We start from the raw sequence: 24,238 nt of genomic DNA, 5'->3' as shown, positions 1-24,238 counted from the left end.
GGTCTTTCTGTTTTGCCAGTGCCCTTCGTGTAGATTTCTTCTCTCCATTGTTTCGTCCACTTCATCTCTGAAGAATCTTCAGGGTCTGCCTCTCTTTCTTTTCCTATCGGGCTCCACTCTGTTATTCGGTTTATCCAACGATTTTCGATGCTCTTCTGACATGTCCATACCAGGTTAATCTATTTTGTTCGATGTAGTCTATTATGTCTGAGTTCACTCCCATTCTTCTCTTAATCTTTATGTTATTTATTCTATCTCTCCTTTTTACTCTGCAGCTTCTCCTTAGGAATTTCATATCTGTTGCTCTTATTTTATTTTAAGTTTTCTTATTTATTGTCCAATTTTCACACCCATAAGTGAGGATACTTCTTGTCGTGGTATTATATATATGAAATCCTAAGAAGCAAAAACATCGACAGTCGCGACATTAACATCATAGCACGGTTGTATTGGGGGAAAACAGCAAAAATCAAGGCTGATAATGAGTTAACCGAAGAAATTGAGATTCGTCGAGGTGTGCGTCAGGGTTGTGTGCTTTCTCCACTACTATTCAATATATATTGTCAAGCATTGAATATCAATGAAAGTATTTCAATATTGAAACAATATGTCATGAAGCGCTCTTAGAGTAAAACATTGGTGTGAACATTAACGGAGAGCTTGTTGTTAATTACAATTGTTAATTACAATACACGATACGCTGATGACAGATAATAGTAACAGATAACCTAGACCTAGCAAATTTACGGTACTTAGCTGGAAAACATGAACACTCATACCAACAATCTAAAACTGAACATCCAAAAGACTAAATTTAGGATGGTAACAAAGAAGCTATACACCAATGTGCATTTAACCATAAATAATAAGCAAGTTAAAAGAGTTACTAGACAAGAGAAATTAAGAGGCGAATAAATATAGCGAGACAATAATTTATCAAAATGAAAAAGTTCCATGTTGCCGGGATATAAATCTAAATTTAAGAACGAGAATGTTAAGGTGCTATGTTTTCTCCGTTCTGCTGTACGGCATGGAAATACTGAAATATACTGAAAAAGATAAACATCAAAAACATTGAGGCATTCGAGATCTGGTGCTACAGGAGAATGTGGAAAATAACATGGACAGAAAAAGTATCTAACAAATCAAGATGTTTTGCTTAAGACGGGGAAGAAAGCGAAGTCATAAAAACCATACAAATGAGAACCATACATACCAAACCATACATACAAATGAGAAAATTGGAATATCTAGGCCACATAATGAGAGGGTAAAAGGCTCCCTGCTAAGGCTCATAATCCAAGGAAAAATCTCGGGAAAGAGAAATGTGGGACGTAGGAGGATTTCTTGGTTGCGAAATTTAAGGGAGTGGTACGGGTGCAGTTCAATACAAGTATTCAGAGCTGCAGCCAACAAAGTTAAGATTGGTGTGATGGTAGCCAACCTCCGATAGGAGACGGTACTACAAGAAGAAGAAGTAGCTGGGAAGAACCAAACGGTAGAAATAGTTGGAAACAGTTGTGTGAAATTATATGTCCACATAGGCACAGAAAATATTTCTATTTTAAAGAAAAATATTTGAAATTAATTTAAAGATTATTAGACTTAAGGTTAATTTTATTAAGTGCTGTTTTAAATATGTAGTAAAATACAAAATATAAATAATACAAAACTATGTAGTTTAGTACGATCCTGTGTTACGCTTTACTTGTAAAATCTGCACCATTAGTTTTCCCTTTAAGACAACAGGGAACATTTTTTATTATTGCGCATGTCACGCTTATAGTTTTCGGCTCTTCCAGAACTCACTGTCAATTGAGCGAACAATTTGCAATCAGCAGTCGCATCGTTTGGCACGTTTTAAGAACAGTTCAACAGAGTACCTACTTCACTTGGTGAAAATGGCTTCAATGGTAATTGTGTTAGTACTTGGTAAGTCACTTTTTTAAATTATGTTTTGAAAAATTTGCAATCCTTTTTAAATATCTTCTATTTAGTAAACTTTTTAAAACTATTTTAAATTTTTTTATTTAATAAAAACTTCAATTTTTTTTAATTTAAAAATAGTTTTGGTTGTAAATTTTGAATATTTTTCTTTTAAATAATTACTAGGATTTCTTTGCTCAAGTCAATTTTTTATTTTTGCTTGAATGTTTTATGTATTTGCCGTATTTTTGCTTTGTCTTGTATATTATTTAGCTATGTGTTAGTTTTATTTGGGATTTTAAAATGTATTTTATGATTTTCTTATTCTATTTGGTGGCGCATAGGTTCGTTTTATACTTGGTGGGGCAAATAATATAATATATAGTGAATCATGTTAAAATATGTAACTTTTATCCTACTTGGTAAGGTATTCTTTACATATTGTAACATTTTTGTAATTTATTTTCATTTAATGACAAATTTTGATTTTAAAAATGATTTTGGTTGTATGTTTGTATCTAGAAGTCTATTTGATTTTTAATACTTTTCTATTAAAATTTTTCTGGCATTTTATTTGCTCAAGGCAATTTTTAATTTTTTCATTAATGATTTATCTCTTCTTATTCTTTATGTATAGACATGACTCTGTCTGTTTTTGCAATGTGCCTCTAGTAAGTTGTCGTTTCATCGTTTTCGTGGTCTTCCCACTGATCATCTTCCTATTGGGGAACCATCTCTCGTTGTCCTTACTACTCTATTTGTCGTCATTCGGCTTATGTGGTCATTTCATTCCATTCTTCTATTTCTTACCCAGTTATTAATGTTATCCACCTTGCATCTCCGTCGTATATCTGTACTTCTAGCTATGTCCCATAGCTAGAAGTATCCCAGAAGTGTCCCAGCTTACCATCGATTTTTCGAAGGGTTTTCATCTCCGTTGGTTCGAGCAATCTTTTTGTTCTCTCTGTGCCGGGTCGTGTTTCTGCCGCGTATGTCATTATTGGTCTGATGACTGTTTTGTAAATTCTGCCTTTCATTTCTTTTCCGAAATTTTTATTTCTCCACATTGTGTCATTCAGACCATCTGCGGCTCTGTTTTCTCTATTCATTTGATCTTCCACTTCTGTTTCGAGCCTTCCATAGGGCTTTTCATCGACTGTCATTTGTTTCGAGCTTCTGTTATATGTTGTATAATCTGTGTATAATATTAATATATACGGATTATACGACATATGACAGAAGCTCGAAACAAATGACTGTGAATGAAGAGCCCTATAGCTAGATAGTGTGATGCCTAGATATTTAAACTCCACAACTTGTTCTATTATCTGACCTTCCAGCTTCAATTTAGATCTTATTGAACTTTTTTAGTTCTTACTTTTTTTATTATTTCGTCCATGATTAGGTTGAATAATAAAGGACTCAAGGAATCCTCCTGTCTTATCTTCTTGCCGGCTTCATTTGGGTCAGTTAGTTCATCTTCCACTTTTACTTTTATTGTGTTGTTCTGGTAGATGTTTTCGATCGTTTTAATTATTCCGAGAGGTACCTCTCTTGAGTATAACAAATGGATAACGTCCTTTAATTTGACCCTGTCAAATGCTTTCTTAAGGTACACGAAACATAATTAATGATGTATGTGTGTATCATATTTTTGCTTTGTCTTGTGTATTGTTTAGCTTTTTGTTTGTTTTATTTGGGATTATACACAGTATTTTATGATTTTCTTTATTCTTTTTAAGAAATCTGTTTGTACTACTTATCTTTCTATATGAAGTCAGCCTTCCTTTAGGTAATACCTAACCTTTGTCCAATTTTAAGTAGTACATTATTTCGATAATGCAGCATGCGCATTTTTGTCAAATTTTACTGCGTATTTTTTTAGGTCAGCATTTTTGAGTAATTGTGTAGGAAAAATAATAAATTGTTTCTTTTGGAGTTGGTGTATCTGGAGAAATTTTATTTAACTCTGTTGGAATGTGTTTAAACTATTTGGTTAATAGCTATTTGTATAACAAGGGAGGAAAGTGTAACTTTTCCTCCCGAGAATGAAGTTTACTGCCCGACGCGTAGCGGAGGGCAGTAATCATTCAAGGGAGGAAAAGGCACTTTACTCCCATGTTATACATATGGGTTTTCCACCTTCCTCAAATAACAAGTCATTTTTTCATTTTTACTTAATTTATTTATGTAACTAACCAACAAAATTTATTAGAACTAAAACAACAAGTAGGTACAATATAACTGTCAACTGTCAAATATAAGTGAAATTATTAATGTAAACATTGTTAAATCAAAATAACAATTTACTGTTTTTTACCATTCTGCAAAATACAGGATGTTTTATAAATAAACGTTAAAATGTATAGATACTTCGTAATAGAAAATAGATATTATACAGGGCGTCAATAAGTTATATTTCATGAATGAAATACCATGACGTCACTTTTACTTTTCCTCCCTAGGGAGGAAAAATATTTTCCTCCCTAGGGAGGAAAAGTACAACTTTGCTTCCTAAAATCAGGTCCGGAAAAGTATACTTTCAGTAGAGGTAGGTGGAAAAAATATTTTCCGTTTTATTTTTGATATAATGCTCATGCAAAAGTATTTTATCATTTTCTTGAATCTTTTTAAGAAACCTGTTTCTTGTACTTTTTGTCTTCCTGGATGAATTCAGTCTTCTTTTCTTTCTTTCTTTGTTGAAGGCAATGTTTTATTGATTCATGAATGCTTTATGTATTTCATGATTTTCTTTATTCATTTTAAGAAGTCTGTTCCTTGTACTACTTTTTTCCTATATGAATTCAGTCTTCCTTTAGGCTTAGGCAATATCCTTTTTCCAATTGGTAGCATATTCCAATTATCTGTAATAAATTTTTTCCTTAATGCAACGTGTTATTGTTATATTTTGCTGCTTGTGTTTCTGGGCCAGCATTTTTGAGAAATTATTTAGAAATATTCAAAAATTGTTGGTTATGAATTAATCTTAATATTTTATTGTTTGTGTCTACCATTATTATGTAATCCTTGAATTGTTTGGGTTTTGAATGCATTATTCAATTTTTGGGGTTTTTGTTTTTCACCATTTTCAGCCTTTTTTTACCGAAATATATGCATATTTACTATAATAAATCTGTAATCACTGTTGGTGGTGAACTAGTTCAATGCGTTTACAGGTTTAAATTATGCCCTTTTGACAATTCTGAAGATATCTATGTCATTTTTGTTCCTCTTGCAAAAGCTCCGTTTGTTACGTGTTATTTTCGAATATAAAGTCAAAAATATGTATATTTCTATCGGTTCTTCTTTCATGTCCATGCTTCCATCGGATGGCTTTGGATTGACCTTCTTCTACTACTATTTTGGCCTTAAATTCTTCATATTTTATCAATAAATTGTCTGAAATTTTTTGTATATGGAATCTTTTATGTATTGGTCATAAAATACAAATAATTAAACTAAAAATTGTTGACCTACATTTATTTTAATGCATTGGGGAATGAAATGACCTAATAATTTCGATTCGTTTAATTTTCTGTAATTCTTGGCTGTAAGTTGCCAATTATAAGCTGACGTTATATTCGTTTTCCAAGGTGCTAAATTTTTCCTGGGGATAAATAGTGAGGTAGTTTCCTATTGCCTTCCTTATACCTGTTGACTCCAAATCTGTCGTTTTAGTTTATACAAATCGGTGAGCATTTGCCGTAAGAAACATTTGAGACGTACTTCTATTCTTTTACACTTTCCCGAAAAATTGTGTCTTATTATTATCATTTAGCTATTTATTTTATTTGGGATTTTTCAAAGTGTTTCATCATGATTTTCTTTATTTCTTTTGAGGAATCTGTTTCTCGTACTACTTTTCTTCCTATATGAATTCAGTCACCATACATGCATAGGTACATAATCGATTGCCTCTTATACCTATATGTGTCTAGGTTTCTTCCTTCATATGCTACTCTCTGCACGCCACTTCTTCCTATCTGCTGCTAAAACTTTTGCTTCTTGCCACGATGTTCCTGTTTACTTAAGTATTTCGTGTTCCAGCATTTCTTTGGTCTGCTCCTCGTACTTTTACTCACTGCTTCGGCCTTCCATGCCATTTTCACTTGTCTGTCACCACTTATTCTTATCATGTGTCCAGCCCATTTTAACTTCTTTTCTTCAAATTTTCGTTAAGCGATTTTACCTCTAGTTCATGTCTTAAATCTTCATTTCTTATTTTGTCTAATCTTCTTGCTCCACCACTTTTCTTAAATTTCTCATTTCTGTAGCTTGTCTTAATTTTTTTCTTTGTCTGTCATTCAGTACCCAGTCTTCTGTCCCATATATTGTAATTGGCATATATGTTATAGTCAAAGCCCGAATTTCAGGCACTCCTAGGTTTGACTAGGCAATCCTCAGGTCTGACTGACGGTCTTAGTCAAAGCCCGAAATAAATTACGGTTTCGGCCCTTGACTACTGACTAGTCAAACCTAGGAGAGACTAAGTTGGTCAGGCAAAGGACGAAATTTAATTTTATGAAATCGGGGTTTGACTAGTCAAACCCCGATCAGCTATTAAAATGTCGTAATTTGTTAGGTTAGATGAGGTTGAATAAAACGTAATTTTGTGATTTTATTGTAAATATTGTCGTAAATAAAATAGAAAAATTAGTGTTTATTCTCACATGTTGAGGCATTATGGCATTTAGAGTTGCACAATACGTTAGACCTTTTACACTCACAGAATTTTGAAGAGCATTTCTTATTGCAGTAGCATTTTATAAAATGTTGTCCTCCACATTTAGAATCTTTGTACTAATTTCTCTTAGAGACAGCTTAACGGCTTAACGTCTGGAACATCTTCGAAATTAAGAAAATTCTCTTTGCAATCTCTTATTTGATTTCTTAAAAAAAGTGTGCTTTTTGTTTCGTATTTTGTACCAACTCTATATAAACCGTCAATTGTTTTATCTTGTATGACAAAATAAGGAACAATTTATTGACGGTTTTTATAGGGTTCGGTTGGTACGAAATACTGAACAATAAACACATTTTGTTCAAGAAATCAAATAAGAGAATGCAAAGAGAATTTACTTATGTAATTTTCGAAGATGTTCCAGACGTTAAGCTGTCTCTAAGAGAAATTAGTACAAAACATTCTAAATTTGGAAGACAAGGCTTTATAAAATGCTACTTCAATATGAAATGCTCTCCAAAATTACGTAAGGTCTAACGCATTTTGCAACTCTAAATGCCATAATGCCTCAACATATGGGAATAAATACTAATTTTTTTATTTTAATTACGACAATATAAAAATAATAAACATTAAAATTAAAAAATGACGTTTCATTAAACGTAATCTAACAAATTACGATATTTTAATAGCTGATCGGGGTTTGACTAGTCAAACCCCGATTTCATAAAATTAAATTTCGACCTTTGCCTAACCAACTTAGTCTCTCCTAGATTTGACTAGTCAAAGGCTGAAACTGTAACTTATTTCGGGCTTTGACTAAGACTGTCAGTCAGACCTGAGGATTACCCAGTCAAACCTAGAAGTGCCTGAAATTCGGGCAAACGTTAGGAAGTATCTTATTGTTATATTTTGCAGCCTTTGTTTCTGGGTTAGCATTTTTGAGAAACTATTATTGGTTGGAGTCATTCATCTTAATTTTTTATTGTTTCATTAAATTTTTTTTATATAAAATTTCGTGTACCTAGAGTCTACAGCAATTTTATCTCACTCTGTTGGTATGTGTTTAATATTATTTGCTAATGCTGGAATTCCTTGGTATTTAAATTTACTTTCCAATTTTTCGGGTTGTTGTTTTTTATAATTTGAAGCCTTTCTTTTTTTTTACAGAAATATTTGTATATTTACTCTAATAAATCTGTCGTCACTCTTGGTGAAGAACTGGCTTAATGCGAATAAATCTTTAAATTATGCCCTTTTGACAATTCTGAGTTCCTCTGACAGAAGCTCTGTTTGATATGTGTTATTTTCAAAGAGAAAGTAGATGTTTATTTCTATCGGTTCTTCCTTCATTTCCATGCTTCCATCTGACGGATTTGGATTGATTTTCTTCTGCTACTATTTTGGCCTTAAATTCTTCATATTTTATCAATAAATTGTCTGAAATTTTTTGTATATGGAATCTTTTATGTATTGGCGTGGTATTGGCCACAAAATACAAATAATTAAACTAAAAATTGTTGACCTATATTTCTTTTAATGTCCTGGGGAAAGAAATGACCTGATTTCGATTCGTTTAATTTTCTGTAATTCTTGGCTGTAAGTTGCCGATTATAAGCTGACTTTATATTCGTTTTCCATGCTTCTAAATTTTTCCTGGGGATAAAAATAGTGAAGTAGTTTCCTATTGCCTTCCTTATACCTGTTGATTGCAAATCTGTCGTTTCAGTTTAAACAAATTGTTGAGCATTTTCCGTAAGGAACATTTGATACTCACTTTCTAGGCTTTTACACTTTCCCGAAAAATTGTGTCTTATTATTATTATCATTTGGCTATTTGTTTTATTTGGGATTTTTCAAAGTGTTTTATGATTTTCTTTATTTCTTTTGAGGAATCTGTTTCTTGTACTACTTTTCTTCCTATATGAATTCAGTCACCATACATGCATATATAATCGATTGCCTCTTATACCCATAGGTGTCGAGGTTTCTTCTTTTATATGCTACTCTCTGCACGGCACTTCTTCCTATCTGCTGCTAAAACTTTTGCTTCTTGCCACGATGTTCCTCTTTACTTGAGTATTTCTACATAGGTGTTCAGTCTAGTCTAGGCTATCATATATTGTTCTTGGTCTATTTGGTTGCTCAAAATAGCGAACCGGTAAAATGGCTTTATTACAAGTATTTATACTACTAGGTAAGGTACTCTTTATAACATTTTAGATTAACTATTTTCTTCGTTAGTAAACTTTGTAACATTTTATAATTTATTTTTATTAAATACAAATTTTGATTTTAAAAATAATATTGTTTATACATTTTGAATATGTTGTTGATTAAAATAATTCTACTTTTTTTTTGTTCAAGGCAGTTTTTTTATTTTTTCATGAATTATTTTTGTATTTGTCATATTTTTGCTTTTTCGTGTGTATTATTTAGCTATTATTTGTCTGTTTTATTTGTGATTTTATAAAATATTTCATGATTTTCTTTATTCTTTTAAATATATATGTTTCTTCTATCACTTCTCTTCCTGTATGAATTTAGTCTTCCTTTAGGCCTTTTTCAATTTGGTACTTTTTTATTTTTCTTTAGTAGGTACATTTTTTCGTTAATACAGCGTTTTATTCTAAATTTTGCAGCGTTTTTTTCCGGGTCAGAATTTTAGAGTAATTACCTATTTAGAAAAAATAATAAATTGTTGATACGGGAGTTGATCTATCTGGAACATTTTTTTTAAATTATGTTTGAGTGTCTGAATTATTATGAATATCTGAAGTTGGTAAGATGTTTTATTTTCCATTTTATTTTTGATATAATGCTTGAATTCTTTGGTTTTTGAATGCACTGTCCAACTTTTCAGCTTTTTGTTTTTAGCCATTTGCAGATTTTCTTTTTTTACTGATATATTCGCTTACATATTTAAATTATGCCTTTGTGTTAATGCTGAAATCTATTTCAATTCTGGTACATGATAAGAGAAAGTAAAAAATATGTAGATTTCTATCAGTTCTTCTTTCATTTCCGTTGTTCCATAGCACGGCTTCGGATGAATCTTCTTTTGCTACTTATCTGGCCTTAGATCGTTCACATTTTATCAAGAAATGGTTAGAACCTTTTTGTATTAATGAAGCTTTCTGTGTATTATTTAAAAAATACAAATTATTAGACTTAAAGTTGTTGACGTATATTTCTTTTGCCCTGGGAAAATGAATGATCTGATTCCTAATAGTCCAGGGCGGATCTGTTTTGAGATGGACGTTGAGAGGTGACTCAAATTTTTTTGCAGAAATTGCTTGAAAATGAATCAGATAATAATATTTGAGTTATCATCCCTCTCAAAAAGGTCCGGAACATTGTTTAAATATTCGAAATGTCAAAAATGGAAGGAAAAATTCGATTTTTTTCTTCGTTTTTTGATTATAACTTTAAAACTATTCATTTTCGAGAAAAGTTGTACTAACATAAAAGTTGCGTAATTAAATTTTCTACAATATAGAATTGGTTAATAATTTAAAAAATAGTCACCCTAGTTGCAAAATAGCAAAAATTGCGAAAAAAACCATACAAAAACAAGTATTCGCATTATACGTTTTTCAACCATTTATGCTACACTTAGGACCTTCATATTTCACCCAGAAAAACTTTATGATACAGTAAAACAATACTGTAAATTTTGTTAAGATCGGTTCAGTAGATTTTGCAAAATAAATTTTGCAATCCAGCTTTCGCAAAAAAAAATAATTTTTTTAAAATGTTACAGGACTGAAAATGAAGCAGATAGCAAGTTGAATTTTTTTTTGCTTATAGAAGTGTACTGTACCTTTCGTTTGCAATTTTCAAAATTAAAATCGATTAATTACCACGGCGTCAAAAATTTTTTGAAATAAACAATAATTTTTGGTGCTACGCGCAGGACAGCGGTGTTCGATTCACACAAGTTGATTTCCAACAAAATTTCTTCCAATCTTTATCTAATATATTATTTTCTTACTCTATATTATGTTGTATTTTAATATTTTAATTCCACAAAAATCAAAGTAATTTTATTATTGTTTGTGAAATATTGTTTAAACAATTGCATATATTTAAAGATAATAAACTTTTATTATTTAAGTTAAAATATATGAACAAAGAAAGTTTTTGCTAATAAAAGTGTTATTTCAAAGGATAGAGTATGTGTTTTTATTTCGCAATAAACAAATTTATTTATTTATATCGAAATGTAATAAAAATTTAAATTTTTCATGCCCAAATGCCCAATCAGAGCAAACTATCCGCTGTCCTGCGCGTAGCACCAATAATTAATGTTTATTTAAAAAAATTCCTGACGCCGTGGTGTTAATCGATTTCAATTTTTCAAAATTGCAGATGAAAGTTACAGTACACTTCTATAAGCAAAAAAATTTTCAACTTGCTATCTACTTTATTTTCAGTCCTGTAACATTTTGAAAAAATGAATTTTTTTTACGAAAGCTGGATTGCAAAATTTATTTTGCAAAATCTATTAAACCGATCTTAATGAACTTTACAGTATTGTTTTACTATATCATAAAGTTTTTCAGAGTGAAACGTGAAGGTCCTAAGTGTAGCATAAATGGCTGAAAAACGTAAAATGCGAATACTTGTTTTTGTATGTTTTTTTCACAATTATTGCTATTTTGCATCAAGGGTGACTATTTTTTTAAATTTTTAACCAATTCTACATTGTGGGAAATTTAATTACGCAACTTTTTTGTCAACACAACTTTTCTCGCAAATGAATACTTTTAAAGTTATAATCAAAAAACCATGAAAAAAATCGAATTTTTCCTTAATTTTTTGATATTTTGATTATTTAAACAATGTTCCGGACCTTTTTGAGAGGGAGGATAACTCAAATATTATTATTTGATTTATTTTCAAGCAATTTCTGCAAAAAAATTTGAGTCACCTCTCAACGTCCAAATGTACTAATATTTTTACAGATGCGCCCTGGTCTATAATGGATTTTGGATTTTTACTTTACATACAACATTTTCTGGTATTAAATAATTTCAGGTGTTTTATGTTTTATATTAATTTTCTGTAATTCTGAGCACTTTATGCCCAGTTGTGTCATATTTTTACTTTATTTTCTATATAATGCTGGAATTATTTGGTAATTGAATATATTGTCCAACTTTTTGCGTTTTCTGTCTCCATTTGTAGTCTTTCTTTTTTTTACTCAAATACTTGCATTTTACCTACATAACTTAATGCGTTTACATCTTTAATTATGCCCTTTTGGCAAGTCTGAAGAAATCTATTTTATTTCTTCTTTTTTGTTTCTGGGTCAGCATTTTTGAGAGATTATTTACAAATAGTAAAAGATTGTTGGTTAGGGATTAATCTTAATTTATTATTGTTTCATTAAATTTTTTCTACATGAGGGTTGATGCATTTGCAGCAATTTTATTAAGCTCTGTTTGAATGTGTCTACCATTATTTGCTAATGCTTTAATTCTTTGGTCGTTGAATGCATTTTCCAACACTTCGGGTTGTTGTTTTATTTGTTGTATTTATTTACTGAAATATTTACATATTTACTCTAATAAATATGTAGTCACTGTTGGTGGTGAACTCCCTCAATGCGTTTACATCTTTAAATTAGGACCTTTTGACAATTCTGGAAAAATAGGTTCATTTCTTGTTCCTTTGACAGAAGCTCCGTTTGATACGTGTTACTTTCAAATAGAAACTCAAAAAGATGTTTAGTTCTATCGGTTCTCCCTTCGTTTCCATGCTTCCGTAGGATGGTTTTGGTTTGGTGTTCTTCTACTACTATTTTGGCCCTAAATTCTTCATATTTTATTAAGAAATTGTCTGAAATTTTTTGTATATGGAATCTTTTATGTATTGGTCATAAAATACAAATAATTAAACAAAAATTGTTGACCTATATTTCTTTTAATGCCCTGGGGAAAGAAATGACCTGATTTCAATTCGTTTAATTTTCTGTAATTCTTGGCTGCAAGTTGCCGATTACAAGCTGATAGTCTAAGAGCTAGAGCCGAAAAATCATCGTCATAAGTAATATGGAGTTTGGCATGTGAAATGTGTCTATTGTATATTGGTAATTATGACCCCTTTCAGGCTGACACCTCAGTGAATACAGGAAGTAGCAATAAGGGATGAAAGGGTAAAGTTAGTCCACTTATTAAAGGTTTTCACCTCCTATTTTGTTAAACCTCCATCGATTTGCATAAAAATTGATGACTAGTTAGAACATACCTCAGGAAATAAAAATGATTTGGTGCCAACTTGCAATTTTACCCTGGGGATGGATACCATCCCTTCTCGGGGATGAAAACGATTTTATTAAAAATAACCCCACAAATCGATAGAGGGACAAATTATAAGTAAATATCATGTTATTAAAATAAATCAATACTTTTTGAGTTATTAAAGATCAAAGATTTTTAAGATTATTTAACTGTTAAATAAATTAAATGCAGTGCTCCTGACCAATCTTAAATTCCCACATTACTTGTTGTATCGTCTTGTGTCCTGTGTGCTTTGTTTTACTTTAAGTTTTGATGTGAATTTACTTATTTATTTATTGACGAATTTTAAAACACAATGTAGGTATACCCCAAAAATATAATTTATTACTATTCATTTCTTTTATCTGATTCAATAGTTTATTAATATTTCTTCACTGCTTATATATCATTAAAACATAGTCTCAATTTACAATCAATTACTTTCAACTGAATTTTAATTCCTATCTTTTCTTTCTACTCTAATTCTTCACCCTTTAATTTATATCTCAGTTTCATGTACCTACATTGTTGTCTATCAATTCACATGTATTACTGTTTTTATTATATGACTGCTAATTTAATATTTTAGCTACAACTTTTAAGCTTTCCGATTGGTCATCCCTTATACGACCACTACTCCTTTCATTAAAACATCAAGAAGTACCGACCTTAACAATTTAGGTTACAGCTGCACATCCACATCTAACATACATATTACACATTCGACCAGTCTTGATCCAAACGTTGTCAATCTTACACTAATACATACACTAATAAATAGAAGTCTTTTAATAAATATAAATAAAAACAAAATCTTTTAATAAATAGAAATAAAAATCTTTAAAACCATTTAAACCATCACATTTTAAAAAAATTGTATATATGACATTCGCTGTAGTTTACTTCACAAACATAATAGGTCTGGATCCCGCGTATGAAAAAAAAGTTGATTAATAGCAAGCTGAAAATTGGTTAATAGCTTAAGGGTGTCTAGTCGAATAAACTTTGATATGTGTGAACACTGGAACAGGGGCAGTTTGAATTGTGGAACAGGTTAAAAATTTGGAACGGTCACAGCACGAAAACGACACATTTATTTTGTCCGACAGAACAGACTTAAACTCTTCGAACAGAGATTAAACTCTCTTGCAAAAATCAGACTGCTATTTATCACCAAATGGGCGTTTTAATGAGTGGAACATGTAGAATATGTCAAATGACAGGAATTATGACAGGTAATAAATAGCAGTCTGATTTTTTCATGAGAGTTTAATCTCTGTTCGGAGAGTTTAAGTCTGTTCTGTCGGACAAAATAAATGTGCCGTTTTCGTGCTGTGACCGTTCCAAATTTTTAACCTGTTCCACAGTTAAAACTACCCCTGTTTCAGTGTTCCCATATATCAAAGTTTATTCGACTAGACACCCTTAAGCTATTAAAAAATTTTCAGCTTGCTATTAATCAACTTTTTTTTCATACGCGGGATCCAGATCTATAATAACAGGCACAGATTTGTTGGTTGTCTTTCAACAACTATCTCTTCACCCTCAAGAATTCCCAAATCCCATAAACGTGTTTACCTTTGCAACATTCTCCGTCTATTCCACCATATCCCGTTAGCATAACTTAAGCAAAACAAAAACATCATGTTAATGAATACTGAGGTAGTAGCTCCTTGTATCCGAATCATTTAGTGACTTGTAACCGTTGCCCTGAAGATGCTCTGCATACTTTAGAGAGCGAAACCGGTCGTCGGAAGTTACAATAAATGATTGAGAGTACGTCTGTCTTTTACTTCATTCATGTTATATTTTACTTTACAGGCCTCGTCTTCTCCACGGCTGGAGGGATGATGATTCAGCCAAGAAGTGCAAGAAGGGAGAACATGTACCCTCCGCATTTTTACGGTAAGTCACTATTATTTTTAGTTAATTTTTATAATATACTATTTTAAATACTATTCGTCTTATGGATAATTCTATTAATTTCAAACCACTCAATTTTGGATCCATAAAATTCTTGGGTCTCCGAGTTGTCTGAAACTTGATGTATAATCTCTTCGTAACGTAAAAATAAATCGTTTTTTTTTTAGAATCTCAAATTATCTTTTTTAACGATTTTACAGTGATTTGGTATTTATTTAAATAAAAAATATTTCAATAAATTTGTATAAGTATGTATTTTATCATAAGGTATCAAAGGAAAAAATGATGTTTCAACAGAAAGAACTTAAAAATAAGCCACAATTAAATTGAAAAAATAATTTTATTAACGTTTCGAAGCCCAAATCGGGTTTCGTTGTCAAAATACAAAATATTACTAAATTAAACAAAAATGTTGTCGCTAAGTAAAAAAATTCTTCTAATAATTTATTTAATCTAACTTATTTATATCGGCAATTCAGACGTATATTCTACATTTTAAAGTAGAAGACTTTAAAATGATATCGCCAATATTTATGAGTTGCGTTCCTGGGACGACTTTACTAAAAGATAGTTCATTCGATTACATGAAATCAATCCCAACTCAAGAATATCCATCACAAAAAAATTATAGCATGTTATCTGTCTTTAAAAAGATAACCAAATTCAACGATGACAGTAAAATTCTCGCGTTAGAGATTCCATAGTAAATCACGAGGGAAACCAGGAAAAAACCTCGTGATACTATCCCGATATCGTAAGTATTTGGTCTTACATTTAATTTACTTTCAAAAACTAACAACAAATTCTGACTTTAATATGTTTAAATTATAAATAATATTAATAATACATAGGTATACAATAAGTAATACTAAGTACTAACTCGATATGTTATTGACTTACTAATCGTGGTATTTTCTTTCTACTGACTTCCTCTTTCAGTAAGGGTAACCACATCCTACTGCATTCTACCAAGGAATTTGCGACACAATTGGTTTCATTTAGCATAATTAGAGCCGTTTCTTTGATTTTTCTCTTTTTACTATCTGATTCTTTCAGGAATTATTATTAGAAATAATAAATTCTTCTAATAAATTGAAGAATATTAAGAATTTTTTTTACTTAGCAACAACATTTTTGTTTAATTTAGTAGTATTTTGTATTTTGAAAACAAAACCCGATTTGGGCTTCGAAACGTTAATAAAATTATTTTTATAATTTAATTGTGGCTTATTTCTAATCTAAATAGTTAATCATAAAAATGCCACAAGGAAATAGCTTCAGAACAAAACTTAAAAATAATATTATATGGCATTATAACAAGCCATTTTGATGTTTTCAATCAAATCTTAGTGTAGAAAACGTTAAAATACCCAAAATTTGCCCTCCACAGTAGCCAAAACACCGTACTTTAGGTGATTAAAAGGATTTTTACTTCTGTAGTGCGTACTACAATTTGTTCGATTTTTAGTTCTGTTTGTTACTTCAAGGTCTATTTTTCCACCATTGGTAATTATACCTCCTAGATAATCACATGCGCTAACTATTTCCAGTTGAGTATTTTTGCATTTTATATTTATTTTATTTTCTTCTGTTTCGCCGAAAACCGTTATTTTACTTTTCTCGATGTTAATTTCCATTTTCTATGAATCTGTAATCAATCACAAACAAGTATGGCTAATTGGCTCTGACAAAGCCATTTTTCAATAAAAAAAAATTCCATTTTTAGTTACTCTCTTTTCTCTGTCTATATGTTAATAAGTTTTTTTGCAATTTTTGACGGAATCTGCTATAAGGACTACGCATACAATAAGGATTCTATTTTTACTGTCTGTAATCTTTGGTGTACTATTATTGCCCTTATTTAGTTAGTTCTTTCTCCAGTAGTTCTAGTTAATTCGTATTTTGTATTTTGACAACGACACCCGATTTGGGCGTCAAAACGTTAATAAAATTATTTTTTTCAAGTTAATTGTGGCTTATTTCCCATCTAAATAGTTAAGGTACTAGTACACTTTAGAAGACCAAAAATAAGCATTTTTTTCAAGTTTTTATAAACGCTTTTATTAAACGCTTTTATTTAGTTCAATAGTTTGCGTCAAATTTTTAGACGTTAATTTGACTGCCTTTTCTCCAACGCAAATGAATGAAAATTTGCAGACATATGCATTCGCGGGAACAATACACGAATAGTCAATAAAAAAAATTTTTGTATGTTTATTAATTGTTTAAATAAAAAAAAAGATTTTAAATTAGTTAAATTCTCTTGTTTTTTACAATGTAAAAACTTGAAACTTTTACGGATTGTAGCTAATGATATGAACTATACATAATTTTACTTTTTACGTTAATTGCTTACGTTATGCTTCATAAATAAACAATAAAGTTTCAAATTTTTTTCCGATTTCAACTACTTTTCATGTTAGTACATCATAATATGTTTTATACATGACAATATATTTTAATGTTTGAAAAGTGTAAGACTAAAAATAAAAAATAAAAAAATATGAAAAAAAATTTTTAAGAAACGCTTTGCTTTAGTTTCGAGTGACTAAAATTAAAAATATTATAAAAAATCAACTAAAAAGCAAAAAAAATTGAAAAAATCTGACACATTCGTTAGAGAAAAGCGTGGGGCGAAAACCGTTTATTTGATGAAGACGCGCCACGCTTTTCTTTGACGAATGTGTTAGATTGTTTAAATATTTTTTTGCTTTTTGGTTGATTTCTTTATAATATTTTTAATTTTAATCACTCGTAACTAAAGAAAAGCTTTTTTATTTCTCAGAACCTTTATTAAAAATGAACATAAAACTTTTTACATTTTAATATCTAACTCGTAGAGGATACAAAAAATATATCAGTTTTCATTTATGCACGTACACCAATATTGTAGTGGGCGCCAAATTCGAGGCCTCGAAAAAAAGTAGTTCCGATGGCGGACAATTAATCTCAGGATTGGGATCTGAAACAAAAAAATCGTAGGCATTTCAAAAAGGAAGGTTTCTTACGTAACAATTTACCACCATTAGTGAAAAATTGCACAAAAAAAAGATTTTACGGAAATTTTAAAAAATTTTGTGAAAAAATCGCCCGTTTTTCTTCAGTTTTTCATGGTTAAAAAATATTTATTTTTTATTTTTTGGTCAAATTGTGGTAAATTGTCACGTAAGAAACTTTCCTTTTTCAAATGCAGTACGATTTTTTTGTTTCAGATATCCCAATCCTGAGATTAAATGTCCGCCATCATTTTTCGAGGCCACGAATTTTGAGCCCTCTACAATATTAGTCTACGTGCATAAATTAAACAAGATATATTTTTTGTACTCTCTAAGAGTTATATATTAATATGTAAAAAGTTTTATGTTCATTTTTAATAAAGGTTCTGAGAAAAAAATTCTTAAAAAAAATGATAATTTTTGGTCTTCTAAAGTGTACTGCTACCTTAATTATAAAAATGCCACAAGGAAATAGCTTCAGAACAACATTAGGATTTAGCATAGCATACTACTTAAAGGACAGTATTTATGACATGGATCATTCTATTCCATATTCTATTACTTTCTTGACTATTTAGTTCTTTTACCCACTTTGATAAACTTTTCCTTCTTCAGTCCATGTAGCCAATTTTATGTTTTTTTTTTATTGTTATACTCTTTTAATTTTTGATTTTTGTATATATCTTTCTCTGATTGTTTATGGTTTGTTTGAGTTGCATTATTTATGTATCTTTTACTTCTCCCTGTTTTGGTAACATATGTTAATTAATTACAGTATTGTTTCCAACAGGGCTAAAAACAAGTGATGCCAACTCAGATTTGCTCAAGGCTATTCTCATGGGTACAACCGAACCCACCACTGAAAGTAAGTATCTTTTATTTTTTATTTTTATTCGTTTTGAGTTTGTACTGGTAGCTTGTTGTAACATTTTTAAATGGTTTTAACTAGGGCACTGGATTTCTTGACAAATTTTAAAGTTCTTTTTCTAATTTTAAGATAAGTACGTGGCAATAGGAGGAGCCACATTAATTTCTAAATTAATAAATACAAATTAATAAATAAACTAAATTAATAATTTCCCAAATCCTGCCCTAGCCTGGGCAGGACTTGGGAAATTAAAATGGGTCCTAATGAATAACAAAATACAACAATACTTAAAAACAAGAGTGTTTGACCAGTGCATACTCCCAATTCTCACATACGCATGCCAAACATGGATCTTGACCAAGGCAAACATGGATAAAATAATGAAGACACAAAGAGCCATGGAGAGAGCAATGTTAGGAGTAAAATTGACAGACAAAAAGCAAAACAACTGGGTAAGAAATAAAACAAAAGTCAAAGACGCAGGACAACATATAGCCAGACTAAAATGGACCTTCGCAGGTCATAACGCTAGACAAACGGACAATTGGTGGAATACCACGATACAACAATGGAGACCATGGGCAGTAAAGAGAGCAAGAGGAAGACCCCAGATGAGATGGGGAGACGACATTAAAAAGATAGGAGGAACGCACTGGAAACAGAAAGCACTAAACAGAAGCGAAAGGAGGAAACTGGGGGAAGCCTATGTTCAAAATTGGACGAATTAAAGGGCAAAAGAAGAAGAAGACGTGGCCATAGGTTTTTGCCAGATCTATTAAGCCCATAATATGGGTTTTCTTATGTCTCTATAATAATTTTTTCTACACACAAATATTACACAGCATAACAGCAATTTTAGTTCAGGAACTTCTAGAACTTAATATATTCGATGCTCCTATTTCAAAAATATTTTCTTGTTCTTGTCTAGGTGCCGTTTCTGCTTGCTTCGAAGGTTGGCAATCATCAGAGAGATTTTTACTTTTGAGACCGCAGCTCTAAATAATTCGTTGTTATCACATCCAAACCATTCCTTAAGGTTCTTCGTCCGTGAGATACGTCTCCTTCATATGGATCTTTTTCCCTGAAGTTTTCCGTGCCTATTTACCTGGAGTATTAGATATTTATCTCCTCTCATCACGTGTCGCAATTATCCCAGTTTTCTTCTCTTAATTGTTAGAGGTACTTCTCTCTCCTTATGCAAACGTCTCATTACCTCTACGTTGGTTATTCTCCCTACCCATGATATCTTTAGCATTTTTCGGTGCATCCACATCTCGAATGCCTCCAGTCTCCTCACCTCAAGTTTCTTCAGTGTCCACGCTTCGTCCTATATCCATAGCACCTCAGCAGTCGTATTTTTAACTCAAGGTTAAGTTTCGACAGCAGAGAAGCCTCTTGTAAATGTGCTTCTGGCCTATTCGATTCTGATCTGTATTTCTTGAGATTTTGTCTTTCTGCTAGCATCCAATTTTTTTCGTTTTGTTGGACTGTATTTTGTTTGTTAGAATGTCAACTGTCTATGATGGATCGTTAAGTATTGAATTCTTTTTATCCTTTCGGTTAACAAAAGTTCGATTGGTAGCATCTTTTCAGTTCCAAATACTTCGATAACCCAAAAATCTATAATAGTTCAGCCAATGAGAAATATGGGCAAGAATTCTTCTTCCTCTTGATGTGCCTATCCGTGAAGAATCTTGGCGATTATCATACTTACTTACTTACTTACTTACTTAATCCAGAACTCGTCTACCTTTCGGTGTGAGTTATTACGGAGTTAGGTTCTGTGTCGTTTTCTTCCACATTTCCTTCCCTCCATGGCCAATGCTTTTGTTTCCTCCCATTTTATTCCTCTTTTGTCGGCCGCGTCCCTCACTTCTTCTGTCCACGTCTTTCTTGGTTCTCTCTTCTTTCTTCCCATATCTCTCGCTTCATATATTTGTCTTACTATTTTCTCTTCTCCTCTTCTCAGTACATGTCCGAGCCATCTAAGTTGTCCTTGTTCGATTGTTGTTGTAACTGGGTGTATTTTCAGATTTTCTCTAAAGGTTGGATTTCTAATTTTGTCTTTCCTTGTTTCCCCTCTATTGTTCTCAAAAATCTCATTTCTGTGCTTATTAGTCTATTCTTTTGCCTTTTTATTAATGCTTAAGATTCACAGGCATAGGTTAGAGTGGGTTTCACAATCTTTTTACTATTTCCGTTTTTATATTCTGAGGTATTTCTTCCTTTTTTAAAAAGTTACTCTTAATAATATTGTACAGCTTACCAGTCTTTGCAATTCTTTCATTTATCTCATCTTCTAATTTTCCATCCCGGCTTATGATTACCCCCAAATACTTATATCTGTCTACCTGTTCAAGTTGCTTGCCATCTACTTCTATTTCATGTTTTCCTTTTTGTCTTCCAATTATCATTGTTTTTGATTTTTCTTTGTTTATTTTTATGTTTCTGATTTTTAGCTCTTCATACAATATGTTTGTATTTTCTTGTAATTGTTTTTCTGACTCCCCAATAATGATCACCAGGTCGTGTGCGTAGCATAGTTCTGTTATTTGTATCATTCTCAATTCCAATATCCTACACTATATTTTCTCCATTTGTGTTTGCATTCTTTTACTACGTCATCTAGTACTAGGTTAAAGAGTAGTGGGCTCAGGACACAACCCTGTTTTAATCCAATGTTGCTGTCGAATACTTTTGATTTTTCATTTCTTTCGTAACTCTGGATGCATCCTATTAGATCTTGTTCAATTTTTCTCTTTTCTAGTATTTTCCAAATATCTTCTCTTTTAATTCTGTCGAAAGCTTTTTCCATATCTATGAAACATACATGTGTTTATTTTTCTGTTTTAAGAGCTTTTTCTATTATTTGTTTTATTATGAAAATCTGATTGTTCGTCCCTCTTTCTTTTCTGAAACCACTCTGGCTCTCCTCAAAAGTGTTTTCTAGTTTTTCTCTTAGCCTGTTTTCTAGTATACTAGCATAAAGTTTTCCTACTGTGCTTCCAAGTGTTCTTCCCCTATAGTTTGAGCATTCTTTGCTATCTCCTTTTTTATACAATGGTGTTATAATGCCTATCTGCCAGTCTAGTGGTACTTTCTTTTCATTTTTAGCTTGGTTCATGATGTTTAGCAATTATTGTTGTCTTTCTTCATTCATGTATTTCACCATTTCTGCAGTTATATCGTCATGTCCCGATGCTTTTCCCATCTTGATTTTGTTGATTGCGTTTGTTATTTCTTTTTGTGTTATATTTCCTATCTGTTCCTGTTGCTCCTGTGGAGTGTGTTGATTTTTGTTTTGTTCTATCTTATTTCCTTCTACTTGTTCCGCTTCCAAGAGTTCTTCAAAGTATTCTCTCCACCTCTCCATAATCTCATTCTCTTCTGTAAGTATGGTTCCATTCTTATCCATCACGTTTTTCAATGTATTTGGTTTTGGTTTTCTCATGCTCTTAAGTGTGTTATAGAACAATTTCTGGTTTTCACCACATGCTTCTGTTAATTTATTTCCATCGAATCGAATTTCCGGCGATCATCATGGCAATCTTAATATTATCTGCAGCAGCGCGGAAAAGCTGCACAGATGCTGTGTTGAGCTAGGTTCTGAGATTCTTCAACCAAGATGTTCTTCTTCTTCCTGGACTCCGCTTGTTGTAGTGCTTCACTCTTTCAATGACAAGAATAACTGCTACAAACAGGTGTTTCTTCGCATTCAATGCAAGATTTAGGAGTCGGTTTGAACCATTTCAACGAAAGAAGTCAGTGCTGGTCTGAGAATGTGGCTATGAGCTTTCCAATAGTCTGTGTAATTAAGAATCTTCTTTATATCTCTACCTCGAATTAAATTATTTCGTCTTTCTCTGTAATCACAGATTTTCCATCATGCTTCTCCAAAACAAAGTTTAATTTGTGACACATTTTCCACAATTCTTCACAAGTTTCGTCATTATTAATACCTGCTTGAAGATGCACTGTTATGCACATCAGATATTTGTTAAACTACTTAAGTAGAGCAGAAAATACATGGATAAACGAGGTTACAGAATGGAGCCCAAGAGGAACAAGAAGAAGAGGACGACCGAGAAGATCATGGAAAAATGAAGCCGACGAAGTCATGTCACAGATAGGATTGAAAAATGGAGACTGGGAAGATCGTGAAAAATGGAAGTCCTGGCTGATGGAGAAGAAACAGCTCTAGCTGTGAACAATCCTCCAATATATGTTAAAGATTGGTTCTGTATTGTCTTTTCTTTTTTTTATATATTTCGATATCTCTTTTCTTCCATATTCTTCCCATATTTGCGGGCGCGAATCATTTTTTTAACTCCCCCGGGCTCCAATAGCATTTAAATTAATTGCAAAATTTCGTTTTTAGTAAATTTTAACGTGTACAAGATGATTGATGCCGAAACAACAGTTGCTACAGCAGTTACTCCCACGACAACGACAACCTTGCCTTTAGGAGTATATGAAAGGAAACTCAGCCATACCGGTAAACGCTTTTATATTCTTACATTGTTTCATAATAGTATATCGCTCGTCCGCAAGAAAAGTGACAACGAAAAAAATAAAAGTCCAGTTATCTTGTTAAATTGACTCCAAAAATCCTATACTTATTACAAAAACCGTTGTATTTCGAGAAGTGTCCCAGGTATTTTTCGTTAAGGTTTAAAAAAGTGACCAATATTTTAAATAAAAAGTGACACAATTCAAAATTTGATCTTTTTTTTCTTTGTTAAACTAGATATCATAGTTTTTTTGGTTTTGCTTCTTATACCATTAGAAATATTCACTTATCACTTATCCATGTTCCTCGGTTTTGGTTTATAAATTTTATCAGTTACAGTTTAAAGCTTACAGTTCAATTAAGATCTAAAAAATCCATTTTTGTCTCTACTGAAAAAAAAGTGTTTTTTTAAGTTGTGACATTTTTCTCTCGGATGAGCGATATATTTCAATTTTCCAAAGAATAAAACTTTTTGATTATAAATGTACCTACATATAAATTATTTTCTGTGTGTGATTTTATTTCATAAAAAACAAATTATACAGAGTAAGTTTTATGTATGGAACGCTAAATTATCTCGGAAACCGCTTGCACGATTTTTATTAATTTTGTTGAGTAAGTGTTAGAGATTTCTATTAAATTATAGTGGTGGTTACATTGTTGTCACATGTTCCGTTTCCCTGAAGATCTAATGAACTTTCTTATTTCAAATGGAACACCCTACATATTTTTGCGTTCTGAAGTCCATAAGAAATACTGATTATTTTTCACGCAATATGCCCTATACCTAAATGCCGTAATTTCAAAGTTATTTTTTGGGTATTTATTTTAAAAAAATCTCAAACCACTTGTAAACTCAAAATAGTCCCGGGAATATTGTTCTGGACTTCTTCTTCTTTAACTTCCATCTTCTATCGAAGGTTGTAAATCATCATGGCAATGCGGACCCTGTTGACTGCCCTCTAAATAGCTCTGCACTACTGCATTCGAACCATTCCCGTAAGTTCTTAAGCCAGGATCTTATTCGTCTTCCCACATTTTGCTTTCCTC

The 24,238-nt window shown here is 31.5% G+C and overlaps 1 protein-coding gene across 1 annotated transcript in view; it reads left to right on the top strand.

Moving 5' to 3' along the window:
* The first annotated feature begins 1,836 nt into the window (after window positions 1-1,836).
* The window catches only part of LOC114335307 (uncharacterized), a 49,049-nt gene continuing 26,647 nt past the window's right edge, over window positions 1,837-24,238 (top strand). The window contains exons 1-4 of the mRNA XM_028285529.2: window positions 1,837-1,932; window positions 14,713-14,796; window positions 18,601-18,675; window positions 23,057-23,173. Coding sequence (XP_028141330.1) covers window positions 1,902-1,932; window positions 14,713-14,796; window positions 18,601-18,675; window positions 23,057-23,173 — 307 coding nt within the window. The 5' untranslated portion in view covers window positions 1,837-1,901. The remainder of the gene's footprint in view (window positions 1,933-14,712; window positions 14,797-18,600; window positions 18,676-23,056; window positions 23,174-24,238) is intronic.

Source organism: Diabrotica virgifera, chromosome 10 (assembly GCF_917563875.1).
Source record: "Diabrotica virgifera virgifera chromosome 10, PGI_DIABVI_V3a".
Lineage (NCBI taxonomy): Eukaryota > Metazoa > Arthropoda > Insecta > Coleoptera > Chrysomelidae > Diabrotica > Diabrotica virgifera.
The sequence above is the reverse complement of the archived record's forward strand: the minus strand, read 5'-3'. Positions and strand labels throughout refer to the sequence as shown.